Below are 15,261 nucleotides of genomic sequence, written 5' to 3'. Positions count from 1 at the left end.
AAGTTTAAAAGCAAAACACTGCACATTTATAAATGCTTGCAATAGAACAGAAATTTGCAGCAGGATGTGTGCAAATGAGTTCTGGTGGTGGAAGGCAGAGCAATGTCCCCTATTCCCCATTTCTCAGTTTGAAAATTTGCCCCAAATTATCCACTCCTGAAACTGCACCTCTGACTAAAATCTTTTCACCAGGGAATCTATGAGAATTTGTTCTTCAATTTTAAATCTAAAGTGCCTTTTAAAACGCTAACACTGCAAAATTAGAAACCATTAAACAATATAAGGCAGAGAGTGATTAAATCTACCAAACACATTCAAAGCAGCTTAAGCTACTTTTTAATTAAAAAGAAAAAGATATCTCTGGCAACATTCAGACATCTTTATCTAGATAAAGTTAGGAGATTATTCAAAACACAAAAGATGCTGATGCTACCACGCAGGAGACTGAACAAAATGACTTGAAGATTTCAAACCTTCAGTCCTTGGTACACAGTTGCTGGGTACAGAGGAAGAAAGCACAGCCAGTGCTGCAATATGATCACTCTATGCTTGCTGATTAAATAAGTGACACTAACACTGGCCTTGGAGGGAGGCTCTGTGTTCCTCCTTCCTTCCTGACAGGATGGTGACTGAAATCACAGCGGCTGTAGCAATTCAGTAATGCGTAACAAGATGTACATTTTAGGAGGAAACAAAATCTGTTCGTTTCAAAAAATAGTTTTCATAAAGAGAAAAAGGCAATACTTTATCACTATTATTTTTTTTTAAAATGAGCAAAGTTAAATAGAAAACAACATACATATTTAAAGGTATACTTAGCCCCAGCCTTGGAGCTCAAATTCAGGCTTCAGAGACACAGAGCTCTGCTGAAGCACTGTAATTATGTCCACTTATTTCATAGCCAAATTCAGACCTGCAGCTTTAAGGATTTTGTATTCATTTAAAGAAACGAACAAGAAAAATGACCAGTAGTTTTAGTCAACTACAGGCAAGACGCCAGGAGCCAAAGTTCAGCCTCCTTCAGGCTGAGATGATATCATCTATTCCAAGGTCCTGAAGCTCTCTGTCTGGAGTATTACAAAATTTACTGGTGAACAGCCTCATCTCTTACTTTCTTATTACACATGATCATTACTCTGTTTCTCTGTTTAATATAAAATTTTAGTTTACAACATCTATAGCACCTGACATATTTTTCTACATTGCTGTTTAACAGAAAATGGGTCTTACCTAAAAAGCAAGCCCTAAAATAAAGCACAGGTACTTGGTAGCTGCTGGAATACAAGACGTGATACTCATAGCGAATTACTTCTTCTGTTGCACAGACTCCAGCTACTTGAGAATCATCCAAAGATTCCTAAAACAATAAACACAAACACAAAATTATATAAAGTTTTGTATTTCTATCAAGAGGAAATTGATTACAACTGTTATAATTAATAAACATACAGAACAGAAAAAAATAGCAATCAACCCTTTCACAGCACTAGAATTTTAATACAAGGAAGAAAATCACAGAGGCCCAAACCCTGCAAAGATGTGTTACACTTAACTTTTAAAAACTGTGAACTCTGTGTCAGCACTTGCAGAATAGAGGCCTTTCTAAACGCAGGCTGCTTATGCGGGCAAAAGAAAAAGGCAAAGCTTTCTTTATGGCAGAATACTTGTACATTAGGGTAACCAAATCTGCACCTCTTCTGATTGCCATTATTATAAACCATTTTAAAAGTGTACTCTTGGTTTTGCCTGCCAAAGGACAGATCAACAGTATTCACCAAAAAATCTTTGTTCTTTTTTCTTTAAGGGTTTTTTGCAGGAGTCTGGTTTTAATAATAACACTTCCAAAAGTGGAGACCGTTTTTCTCTGGTTACTGTATATTTTGGGTGCAAAGTAATTAATACATATATTGCAGGCCTGAAATAAAGCTGAAGAGATGGAACTTGTTGCATTAAAATATTTTCCAGCTGGAACAAAAATCTCTTAGCATGTGTATTAATTTTCTTAATTTCAAAATCATATTTAAATTGTGCTAAGCACCCAGCTATTTTGACTTTTCTACAAACTGCCAATTCTTCACAACTCTGAAATTGGAGACGTTAAATTACTAATGCCAATAAGATTAAATGTTTGAACAATCTTTCCAAAAAGACACTATGGGTGTGTACTTGTTCGGTTTTCAAACCCCCAAATTTTCATGCATGAACTAAGCAATGATAATGCCCCACAGGTTGGGCGTTTACTCCACAAGATTATTATTGCCAACCATGAATATTGGTTTGCTGTCTCTGTCCACGCACAATGAAAAAGACTGAATGGAAAAGAGGAACCAGCAGATCCCACAATAGTTCAACACACAAGAAATTCAAAGAATTTTGCATTTTTGTCTCACATTGGCAGCTAAGCCATGAATCAATCTATGAGGTGGTATAGTAACAGATAAACTATAGCAATAATAACATGCCAAACACTTTTTTTTTTTTTTTTTTTTTTTTGTAGTCAACATAAAAGATATTTCCCCCACATTTAGTATACTAGATTACCAGCTGCAGCTGAATGAAGACCATGAATGAAGAACCCAGACTGTGGGAAGCTGCAGACCAAGGTACTGTAAATACAGTTTTGGACATGAAATGACAAAATCACAGATGGCCAGAGAATAGAAGGTTTCTGGGAACTTCTGTGCAGCTGCACCCCAAGAAACAGGTATATGAAGCACTGAAAGGGAACATTAAAGCAAATACTCTCCATGTTAACCTACTTATAAAAAAATGTATGAAGGGATACTAAAGACAACATGCCAGAAGGGACAATAACAATTGCTGTATCTGACTTCATAGGACAGGTGAAGGTAATTATGCCATACCTGGTTCCTATAAAACCTTTAACAGACTAAGAAAGACAACTTTTCCTCTTCCTGCATGTCAGAACATGTGATCAGATGTCAAATACAGCAGAATACCATTAAAATACATACATCCTGAGGAAAAGACAGACTCTCTACAGTAAACAATGTTATTCAAATCTGTCTTTTTTCAGTGCTTTAGTGTGAATAATAAAACAAAGAAAACCAGTAGCACGTGGTAATGGAAATGAAAAAACAACTTGGCTTTTGAGTTCATACAGGTAGGAAAGCAAAAGAATCCACATTCAGAATGGAATCTAGATTGAAATCTGCAAAACCCTTTTGGATCAGCCTTTTGGAATCAAAACAATGCTGCTTTATAGACATCAATTCTGCATCATCTTATGCTTACCTTGTCCTAAAAACTGTTGGAAATGGCAGGACTATCTGGACATGTATTAAATACTGTTGTTCTACCAAAAAAGCTTCATGTACACACACACTTCTCTGTGCTGCTTTGTCTATGTAAGGTTAAATAACTCTAAACCCTCACATAAACATTGATTCTTGTTAATTTTAGACCAAATGATAAAGGAGTCATACTCTTTACTACCTGCAAATAACTAAGAAAATAAATAACTTAAACTCAAAAATTAAATACTCAAAAGCTGCATACCCTTAGGGAAAACATGTTTTGTAAATAACCTACTTACCATCTCAATAAGTAATAAATTAAGCTAAGAATAACTTTGTCATCAAGAATTGAGACTGCTAGGTTAGCAAGGATTTCAACTGGTAAGCAACTTCTGTCTTCATTTTTGGTATGAGGAAAAGGAAAGTAAAGGAGTCAGTCAGTCCCTCCAATTTTATTGTTCCTTAAGAAGGCCAGAGAGAAAACTCTCTTGAGAATTCCTGCCATTACCAGGATATTAGACAGTGGGCCACTTACCAAAACATCCTATTACTTCCAGAGAAAGCTGATTTTCTGCAGAAGTGGCCTTCCCAGAAGATGTACGTAGTCTGATGACAGGAGAGGCAGCAGACAAGGGAAGAAGGCTGTATAAACAGCTTTGCTCTAAACAAATTACTGCACTGGAGAGCAGAATGTTTGTGCACACATTCATTTTGCATTATCCCAGACTTCTCTGACTGATGGTTTAAGCAGTGTCTGAAATCAAGTACTCTGCTTTATGCAGAGCTGGAAGAAGCCTTGAAACTGACATTCTTCTGCTCTGTTACAAGATGGACTTGGGTCTACTACAACATTTCTAAGCTTATTCAGAACAGTTTCTGATAATCAGATCTCTTTTCGTGCCATTTCTAGTGACAAGCGGGTGCATTGTATTTGAGATCTGCATAGAAAGACAGATAGCTGAATCCTTCTTAGGGCTATTTCTAATCTCCTTTCCTTTTGGTAAAAGGTAGTGGCAAGACTTCTTACATAGAAAATGCAGCACTGATGTGTAATCCTGTACTTTACAGCCTCTGTACGTATGATGCATAGGTTTTATCCAAGGAAAGTACATCTTGGAGCCTAAACGTTCTGATGGTATCTCTCTCACTGATGAGATGAACTTTGCTGATGAGAGGAATAAAATGAGTACAGTCACTTTAGGCGATCTCTGGAACATCTAAAAATTATGCATGGCTGAATAAGGCCACGGAAGCTCAGAGAGTGTTACATCAGCCCAAAGGAAGAAAAATAAATTTTTTCCTCTTTAACCAGCTACTGGTAAAGCCATAAACATAAAATGTAGGTGTAACTCATTAAAAAAAAAAAAAACACAGAATTTTCTTTTCACTTGATAGCCTATTCAATTTTTCTTCAAGTAATTGTTCTGCATTCCTTTTCAACATATACAGATGTTCTATCTCTTTCAGCTTATACCAAATTTTAGTTATTCTATTAGCACTGAAATCAATTTTAACACTGGGAGATTGCATAACTTTTACAAAGCATTCATACATGTACATGAATAAGAAAACAAATTTGTAATTTTGCTTTGATCTTGTCAAGACAAACATATCTGCGTAAAGAAAAAAGTTTATTATTGTGTTTACAGAAAATGTTTTTTGACTAACTTGCAATCCTTAAAGATGAGATGAAATAACTGCAATAATTTTATTTCCCTTTTTTTTTCTTTTTCTTTTTTCTTTCTTTGTTTCTTTTTTTTGTTTGTTTGTTTTTTGTTGTTGTTGTTGTTGCTTTGTTCTTTCTTTTTTTTTTTATTTCTGCATTGCAATTTGCTTGCATGGTTGCCATGCTTCACATTAAAACTGTGAATCCAGGACTCACCAACTGTTTCCCAAACAAATTGGGAATTTGTCATCAGGAAGCATCTGCTACTCTGTTGCTCTCATGTAAAATCATTCTTGTGCTACTATAATGGACTGCTGAGCAGATGTTTAAAAGCAATGTATCTATTACAAAAAAGATAAGCAGCAACCAACTAATTAATTATATTAGTTCCATCATAAATGAATTATCACTAATTTTAATTGATATAAAATTGTTCTCAACCTTTAAGTATCCCCTAAGCAAATTAAGTTGATTTGTCCCTTTTAAAATGCTAAATTATTTAAATCAACAGATCAGAAATGACGCTGCACATCACTCTGAAGGCAAAGTAATGTGTTTGCACTATTTCCATTCCTCCTGATGAAGACGACGAGTCAACAACCGCCGGTGACATCTGGGAGCAGGAGAGAGCCTCTGGTGTGCTCTGATGCTGCTGCATGCAATCGCAGCAGGCACGGGATAGGGCAGCTTGCTCCTGGAGGGAGGGCTGCAACAGAAAGGGAAGGGACAGGAACGGGCAAGGTGAAATGGAAGGAGGCAGATGCACCTGATGGAGAAGGGATTTTCCTCTGCTGACGCCTCATATTTCCCTCTCTTCACCTCACACACAGAGACTGGCTGAGCCAGCATTCCTTTCTCAGCCCAAATTCTCTTTGAAATGCTAACACAGGCCCTAAAGTCTTTTGGGGGGGGAATAGGGAAAAAGAAGTGGTTTGAACGACAGCAGGCACACTCCTCCTGGATATCACATCTACCTTTCTCCTAGTTCCCATGTTCTTTATCTCTGTTTTTGGCATCCTGACCTGCATTTCCTCCTGCTTCCTGGGAGCCTCATGGGATTCTCCTCACACACAAGTGGGGCAGGATGGGGCTGTGGGCAGAGAGGGGAGGAGGAGAAGACCAAGGACCAGATGCTGGGGCCAGCAGCCTCGTTACTGCGGGAAAACGAGATGCAGTCCAGATTAGTAAGAAATTTGTTTTCATTCCTTAGAATGTATTTACACTTAATTACATTTCGACCTCCAAACTTGAAAACAAAAGTATCACACATGTACCCCTTTAACTATTCTTCCAAAAATGACTGTGAGCTCCCGTGTGAAACACAAGAAATCCACAGAACAGCTCCCCTCTCAGTCCAACACTTTCCCTGTGGCAAAACATGAAAACTGAATGGCAGGACAACGTTCATCAGACAGAATTAAAGCAGAGCTTAATGTGGAGGGTGCGGCAGCACGGTGAGATTGTATCTGTATTCTTTATTCTTCCCCCTGGGTGTTCTCCACCTCTATTAGGATCGCGTCTCCCTTCTTTGCCTGCAGCCCCACCATTCCAGTCTCTGCAGGTCACCTTGCTCATGATTTTGTACCTCTAGCACAGACTCTCGCATCATCTCAGGGCGGTGAGGCCCTGGTTCAGCTACCCAGTGAGCTGTGGGTGTCCCATCCCTGGAGGTGCTCCAAGCCAGGTTGCGTGGGGCCATGGGCAGCCTCACCTGGTGAGAGGCAACCAGTTCACAGCAGGGGTTGGAGCTGCGTGGGCTTTAAGGTTCCTTCCAGCCCAAGTCATTATGTGATACTATGGTCCCCACCATCATATAGACCCTGGCTGCAATGGTTGAGCGAAGGCTGAATGAGCCATGGGCCTGGACTCTGCTCCCAGGGCATTAGAACAATCCCTGATGTGGACACTGCAACACAACCTACAAAATGCAAAAAATTCCCCTGTATAAACAAGGGAAATTTTTTCCCTTGTATAAGCAAGGGAAAATAAAAAAAACTTTTAAGAACCTCAAAATCACTGCAACACATGTTCTTTATTTTAATACTGTAAGAGAACTTCTGTTTGCATTTTGTGATTGTATTTTCCTTTCAACTATCAAATCCCCACATTACGCTAAGATTCACAGGCTCTAACACACTTACCTCACTGTATCTAGTCCATAAAAATACATAAAAATGTGGGCATTTTCCTGAATATGTTAAGTATGAATGGTGTAAAAAATGTATTTGCCAACAGTTTCAGCATCTTCATAGTCATTAATAAATTGCTTTTTTATCTTGAGCATATACTAGGAATCCAGCAGTCTCTGTGTGCTCTCCAGGGCAGTCATCGTTAATGACAGACAAATGACAGACAGATAAAAGTACAACAAAAGAGACCCGTGGAATGACAAAGTTACCTTATGGATTTATTTCCTGTAATCAGCTATAGAATGCTCCCTACTGTCTTGTGTTTCTTCAAATTCAATTAGCCAGGTGAAGAACCTAGCTAAATACTGCCCTTTGGTAACAGAAGAAGAAAGTAACCCTGACTACAGTCAGAATTCTGTTCTACAACACACAGCCTCCTGGAGAAGCTACTAAGTCACCTATGGAAAACAGACACGGATTAAGGTAAACAAGGAATGGATTCCTACAGGCACATGGATCTAGTAAATAATTAATTTCCCAAAGGAACGCCGTCTACTGCAAATCAGCACCCTGACTTGATGCTGCTAAAGAATCCAGGGATTATTAGAATGGCTGTTTTTCCCCAAAATACACAGGTTGCTAACAAAAAACACAGCCTTTCGTCATGCAAGGCATACCAAAAGAACAAATCCAACAGTTCCACCCCAAAAAGATGCAGCACATAAAATTTTAGTAGTCCCTCATGCATTAACAATTGTTTCTAATGGTTGGAAATTAGATTTGTCTTTTGATTGCTTTAAAACTGTTATCACAAGTGAAAGCAAAATCTATTCAAGTGAAAGAAGCAATGGACCATGAAAACAGAACTGTTTTGAATTTTTTTTTCACTACATATAAAGGTAGGGAATTCTTTCAAAATCAACCCTTCATTCTTTTCCTGTTGTCACATTCCAAATGCAGAATTTAGTGGCTCCTCTCCTTCCCCTGAAGAGGTATTTTCTTTTTCTTTTAATATATAAAATATGGCTTACGTAGAAAATCCCTCCTGGTAGAAATCACAGCACGCACAGCTAAGTGCTGGGTGAGAGGCTAGCTAAGCTGGCAATGCAGGAGGCATGTCCTAAGCCATGGACATGTATATATGGTCTGATGTGTGAGCTGAAGGCATGCATTTATGTAAATTCCCTCCAATGAACAATACTCATTATCAAAATTCTTTCTCCATCTCAGGCAAGCGAACTCTTCTTTTGCAGGATGTATGGTGAGACAAGAAGGCCTTTAACATGGTCCCTCATAGCATCCTTCTCTCCAGGTTGGAAATACATGAATTTGATGAGTGGACTGTTTGACAGATACTGGTCAGAAACAGGAACTGGTTACAGGATCAAACCCAGAGAGTGGTGATCAATGCTTCGATGTTCAGAGGGTGATCAGTGACAAGTGGTGTCCCAGAGGGATCAGTACTGGGATAGGTGCTCTTTAATATCTCCATCAGTGGCATTAACAGTGGGATCGAGTACACTCTCAGCTTCTTTATGGATGGCACCAAGCTGTGGGTGCAGTCAACATAGTGAGCTATTGGATGCCATCTAGAGGGGTCTAGACAGACTGAAACTGTGGGCCCAAGGAGAATCTCATGAAGTTCAATAAATGCAAGTACAAGGTCTTGGATCACAGAAATCTCCACTATCAGTACAAAGTGGGAGATGAAAGGAATGAGCACAGCTCTGCCAAGAAGGTCCTGGAGATACTGGTGGATGACAAGCTGCACACAAGCCAGGAATGTGCCCTTGTAGCCTAGAAAGCCAACTGTATCTTGGGCTGCATGGCCAACAGGACAAGAGAGGTGATCCAGCCCCTCTGCTGTGCACTGGTGAGACCTCACCTGGAGCACTATGTCCAGATGTGGAGTCCTCATACAGTGGAGATGTGAATCTGTGTGTGCAGAGAAGGGCTACAAAAATGATTAATGGGATGGAACACCTTCCCTACAAGGACAGGCTGAGAGAGCTGGGGCAGCTAACCCTGGAAAAGAGAAGGTCCAGGTAGGCCTGGGAGGAGTATTTCAGTATCTATGGAGGGGGGTATTAGAAAAAGAAGACAAACAAACAGCAGAGTCTCTTGAGACAGAAAAAGAGGAAATGGTTTCAAACTAAAATAAGGGAGATTTAGATGGGATATAAGGAAGAAGTTTTTTAAACTAAGGGTGGTGAGGCACTGGCACAGGTGGCCCAGAGAGGTGGTGGAAGCCCTATCCTTGGAGACACTCAAGGTTAGGCTGGAGGGAGGGGGCTCTAAGTATCCTGGTTTGAGCTGTAGGTGTCCCTGTTCATTACAGGGAAGTTGGAATATATGGATTTTAACAGTCCCTTCCCACTTAAATGATTCTGTGATTCCATGAAGAAGCAGCTGGAGATGGAGGTGTTCCTATCTCTGCCTTCTCGCCACCAGCCTTACTGTAAGAATTACCATGCAGCACAGATGAGGTGCGGGGATCACTCTACATATGTCCAGCTGCAGGAACAAAAGCCTCAATCTTACTCTGGGTAAGCAGTGCAAACAACAGGACAAAGTCCTTCTCTTGAATTTTGTACAGAAAGATATAAACAAAACTGCAGCATATTCTCATTATTTTTATTATCTTGAATTTGTACAGATTATAAGAAGTTACTACAAGACTTAGCATTATTATGTAAGCTTATTGCTTTTTTGGACCTAACTGCTTCCCGAATTGAGCTCTATGCTTCATAATTGTATGCTTCATGATAGGCGAAAGAAAAAAAATACTGATACATCAGAAGAGAAAGGTAACAGTTCAGCTGTATTTTAGGTCAGTTTTATCTTTTTAGAACAAGATTATTATTTCTGCATTGAGAAGCTCAGCAGCAACCCAGTTTTGGACACAGTTAATTCAACAGGGAGACTGACAGAAATTCCTGCAGCTCTTTACTTTACAGAAGACAAATTCAAATCCTCATTAATTTCTCAGATGGGAAACTGTATGAAAATGGTGCCAAGACTGACAGTGTTTAGCAGTAATTGAAGTGAAAAAGTTACAGACAGAAATGCTCAAATTGTCACAAAATCTGGCACGACAAAAACAAGAAATTTAAAGTTACAGGTTCTGATTACGAGCAGCTGGAAGGGAAACGATGATGGCGAGGTCCAGAAGCCATGTGCCATGCAGAGCCCCTAATTAAGTGCATGTCTGTCAAAATGGTACTGCTTGGCCATAAGCTGTACTGTACAATCACAACAATTAGAAACCATGCTCATAAACCAGGTAGCTTAATAACAACTGACTCATTTCAATATGAGCTCCGATTAATTTAAATATATATTAAGCCTGAAGCACGTACATTACTATCTTAAGACAATAGGAAGAAAAAATTAAAACAGAATGGTCTATTTCAAAATCAAAATAATTATAATTTAAAAAATATAACTATCACACAAAATAATTATGAACTCACTTGTGAATTCTTGAAAATAATCTGATTTGTTCCCATGCTTATATAAAAACCAGTAATCACACTAGGATCCAGTGATCTTTTCTTTTTGGAAAGGTGTGAGAATAAACATTTTTTTAAGGAACAGGGCAAGAGTTTACCAAGTCAAATCAGTTCTGCTTTTATCTGCTCTGAAAAGCTGTTTATTAATATGTGATGTAATACAGATGGACTTACTGTCTACTCCGCAGTCACTGCTACATAGGAAATGCAAAACTCTGTATTCAGAGCTGGCAGGTCAAAAGCCTTTCAATTCATTTTCAAACAAAATACTCTCTATATTCTAAGTATTAATAACTATAATGTTATCAAATGCCGTTTATCACAACTATCTCAAATGTATATTGGTGACATTCATACTGGATGGAAAGAAAATACTGAATGCTTCTTTTATTAAGGTGATATCAAATGAAAATGGCCATGCTATATTACAGGATACTATTAATTTTCAGGAAAAATTTTCAGTATATAATAGAACTCAATGCAAATTTAATCACTAGCAGGCTTTACAAAGGAGTAATTGTAATTTGACAAAATGTAGCTAAAATCCACAAAATTCAAATGAGAAGACACAAAGCAATACATTTTTATAATTAAAAATAGACTGTTACAGCACTATCTAACAATAAAGACAGTTATACTATATTCCTACTATTGAATAGCATTGCTGGGAGACTTCTGTGGGCAAATATAGAAATACACAAGTAGAAACATATCTTGGCTATAACCAGCAGTTCCGGTACAACACAAGTAGTTTTGGACAACTCAGTACTACTGCACCTAGAAGCCAGTTCTGCTCCAAAATCAAGAACATGAAGAGGAAAATTTGAATGAACCTTTTTACAGTGTATCCTCTAACAGTTTCCACCTTCGGACAATGTTTATTTTAATTGACCAGAAAGCTCAACACCACATTAGGAACACTTAAAAAGATTTACAACAAAGCATGGCTGAAGACACTTGGGATGGTCAACAACACTGCAGTGACCGACAAACACCACTGCAGCAGCAGGTTTACAAAAGCCAGGATTGGCACACATGGCCAAGCTCCTACCTCGTGCTGCCATAGATAATTTAAAGAGATGCAAAACCCAGACAATCTGTGAACGATTAAATACTTGAATGTCTCTCATCTTAGGGGGCTCAGTGAGTGAGGGACACCATGCTCCATGGGTCTGCACTGATTACTTTTGTGTGCAGAGGCACAAACCATGAGATGCTTGACAATCCCAACTTCCTTGGCCCCACCTAAAAGTGATGCTTTTGACAACCCATAGGATCAGAAACACAGGAAACAATAAGGTAAGAGAAGAGCTACTAAGTGTGCATATTTGCACAGAAGGACACAGAACATAGCTTTGGCTGTTGCTGCACTTTACCCTCTAATTTCCCTCAAAAGCTACTCCATAGCTCCTGGAGCTAATTTGTTTCTTCAATTCGATTAAGGTATCTCGGGGACTATTTCAGATATTCACCCCTATTTAAAACAAACTGAAATCACAGCTAAGACGATGAAGTATTTAATTGGTTAAATTGCTCTTGCTTTTCAAAGCTGAGATATTCCAAGTGTCCCGAAGGCATTTAATTCCAAAACAGGAAGCCAAAGAGGAGAGCACTCAGCAATTCTAATCTTGCGCAGATCTCTTGGAAAGTATTTTCCTAAACATTTGCTGAAAGAACCTTTTATTGTACAGCATGCTGCAGCACGTACCCCAAATAGGGTCCCTCAGAAGCTGCAACATATTTAATACTTAAATTATTTCTGGTTATATAAAGGAATCAATCTTGAATCAACTATGGACATGCTTTCCTAAATACCAAACTTCAGGAATTTGCAAAACAAAGCATGTAGAGGAAGAAACAGCTAAATATATATTGCATGTATTTTTAACATCCTATACTATAACTTTATTCATAAGACCAAATCTATGAATGGTAGTGCTGCACCAAAATAAAACACATACTTCTATCGACTTTTTTCTTAACTGCTGTTTATAGGCTTCTGCAACTCAAATGCAATTCCTGAAAATATAATTTTAGAAGAAATGCCTGGTGTCCATATGATATTTTAAGCACTACCACAGAGGTCCCCACTCCACAACAGTTCAGATATAAGAGAACCTCTGCATTTTTGACCTTGCCAAGATGGAAATACTTCATGAGACAAGAAAGAATTTATGATCGCAGGAATCAGTTCCGAAGTACCAGGACCGTTCATGCACTGAATTCCACAAGATCATATGAATTTAATAGAAAAATGGCAAATGTAGGCTTTTGATATCAATGCATATGTTCTAACAAACGTTTGCACACAAGTGAACAGAATGAATAGACATACAAGCTTCTTTATTTCTATATTTTTAAGCTGAAGCACTCAAATAGGAACTGAAGTTACCTAACTAATTGGGTTCCCGTGTACATTCGATCCACTCAGGTGATTTTTTAATCTCTTCTCAGGGGGCTTTTTACCCCTTGCAGTACACAAGGGACAGGCAGCAGCACATCACTTCTTCATTCTTGTTACTCAATATGCAGCATCCAAGTCAGAAGTGTGAGAAGCTCTACTGAGGGTCTCTCATATCAAAATAAATGATAAAACCCAGTTTCTACAGAAATGACTCACAGATGAATACAGAGGATGGCAGAGGAAAATGCTTAGAGAAATGAAGGTTTAATTGAACTTTGGGTGGCAATTTTGTGACTCACTGGGAGTCACCTTTTCAAGAGAAAGCAGGTGGAGGCATGATATCAGTGCTGATTAAGAGATGACTTCGTTGGGAATGCTTAGTCACTGGTAAGCATCCACACAAAACTGATTTCTCTCAACAAAATGATATCACTACATTTGGATCACTAACATTTTCAGTCAGGTCTAGTACAGCTAGTATTTTAAAATAGGAAATGTGATGGAAAATTTGAAAGATTTATCTGTTTACCAAACAGAGAACAAAATCATAAATCAAGAAAGAGTAAAACATGATCCATGTACATGAAAAAATATAAAATAAAAAAAACATTATCATCATATTTGGAAAGTTGTGGCTGTCAGGCAAAGCCCACATGACTGGAAAAAACGAAACATCACTCCCATTTATAAGAAAGGGAGGGAGGAGGATGCAGGGAACAACAGGCCAGTGAGCCTCACCTCTGTGCTAGAAAAGATCATGGAACAGATCCTCCCAGAAGTAATGTTAAGGCACATGATGTACAAGCAGGTGATCTGAGACAGCCAGCATGGCCTCACCACGAGAAGGTCATGCTCACCAATCTAGTGGCCTTCTGTGATGAAATGACAGCATCTGTAGACAAAAGGGAGGCAAATGGTGTCATCTATCAAGATTTGCACAAGTCCTTTTACACAATCTCCAACCAATCCTTATTTCAAAATTGGAGAGATACGGATTTGAAGAGCGGACTACCCAATGGATATGGAATTGGTTAGAGGGGTCAACAGCGCTAAGTCCAGGTGGAGGCTGCTGACAAGCAGTGTCTGCCAGGGGTACGTCTTGAGTTGAATACTCTTTAACATCATTACCAATGACATAGATGATGGGACTGAATGCACTCTCAGCAACTTTGCTGACATCACCAAGCTGAGTGGAGCAGCTGATACAGCACAAGGAAGGGATGTCATCCAGAGGGACCTAAATAAACTCAAAAGGAGGGCTCCTGTGAATCTAATGAGGTTCAGCAAAGTAAAGCGCAATGTTAGGTTGGGATAATTCCAGATATGTATAGAGACTGGGAGAAGAACTCATTGAGAACAGTCCTGCTGAGAAGGACTTTAGTGTCCTGGCTGATGAAAAACTTAACATCAGCCAGCAGTGTGCACTTGCAGCCCAGAAGGCTACCCAGCCCAGAAGATACTCTGGGTTCCATCTGGATGAGGGAGGTGATTGTCCCCCACTACTGTGCCTCTGTGAGGCCCCAGATGAAGTACTGCATCCAGGCCTGGGGCCCCCACACAAGCCCCCACACATGGGTCCAGAAGAGGGCCACAAAGATGATCAGACTGCTCAAGAGCCTCTTCTATGAAGACAGACAGAAGAAGCTGGGCTTGTTCAGTCTGGAGAAGAGAAGGCTGCAGGGAGACATCATAACAGCCTTCCAATATTTAAAGAGAGATTACAAACAGGAGGGAAAACAACTTTTTACACAGGTAGACAGTGATAGGACAGGAGGGAATGGTTTTAAACTAAAGGAGGGAAGATTTAGATTAGATGTCAGGGTGAAGTTTTTCACTGTGAGGGTGGTGAGGTCCTGGTACAGCTGCCCAGGGAAGCTGTGGATGCCCCATCCCTGAAGGTGCTCAACTCCAGGTTTGACGGGGCACACCGCAGCCTGATCTGGTGCTTGAGCTACCAATCCTGCCCATGGCAGGGGAGCTGGGGCTGGATGAACCCTGAGGTCCCTTCCAACCCAAGATATTTTATGATTTTATGAAAATAAAATCTAGAAAAAGACCTGATAATGTTGTTATCAGAGAGCAAGTACAGTCCTTGAAACTATGGACCACAGTTAGTGAAAGGACTACATCTGCATTACACAGAACCCTGGCAGAGGTCAAGGAGAGCATTTCCCAGTGTCACACTGATTCAATAACATGAGCAATACAAGAAGAAGCAGAGGTTTCTCATGGGTTTCTGGTGCACGCCCTGAAGCAAAATATTACAGAATTCTCTCCTAGAAAGTGCTTTCAA

The 15,261-nt window shown here is 39.3% G+C and overlaps 1 protein-coding gene across 6 annotated transcripts in view; it reads right to left on the bottom strand.

Moving 5' to 3' along the window:
- Positions 1-15,261, bottom strand: part of ATG10 (autophagy related 10) — a 99,058-nt gene that overhangs the window by 43,745 nt on the left and 40,052 nt on the right. For all 6 annotated transcript variants that reach the window (XM_042822949.1, XM_042822947.1, XM_042822948.1 and 3 more), the window contains exon 4: positions 1,231-1,357. In XM_042822949.1, the coding sequence (XP_042678883.1) occupies positions 1,231-1,357 (127 nt within the window). The remainder of the gene's footprint in view (positions 1-1,230; positions 1,358-15,261) is intronic.

The sequence above is a fragment of the Centrocercus urophasianus genome, unplaced genomic scaffold, assembly GCF_019232065.1.
Source record: "Centrocercus urophasianus isolate 14NV4802_14NV808 unplaced genomic scaffold, USGS_Curo_1.0 seq_21, whole genome shotgun sequence".
Classification (NCBI taxonomy): Eukaryota; Metazoa; Chordata; class Aves; order Galliformes; family Phasianidae; genus Centrocercus; species Centrocercus urophasianus.
This window is presented reverse-complemented; position numbering and strand designations above follow the sequence as displayed.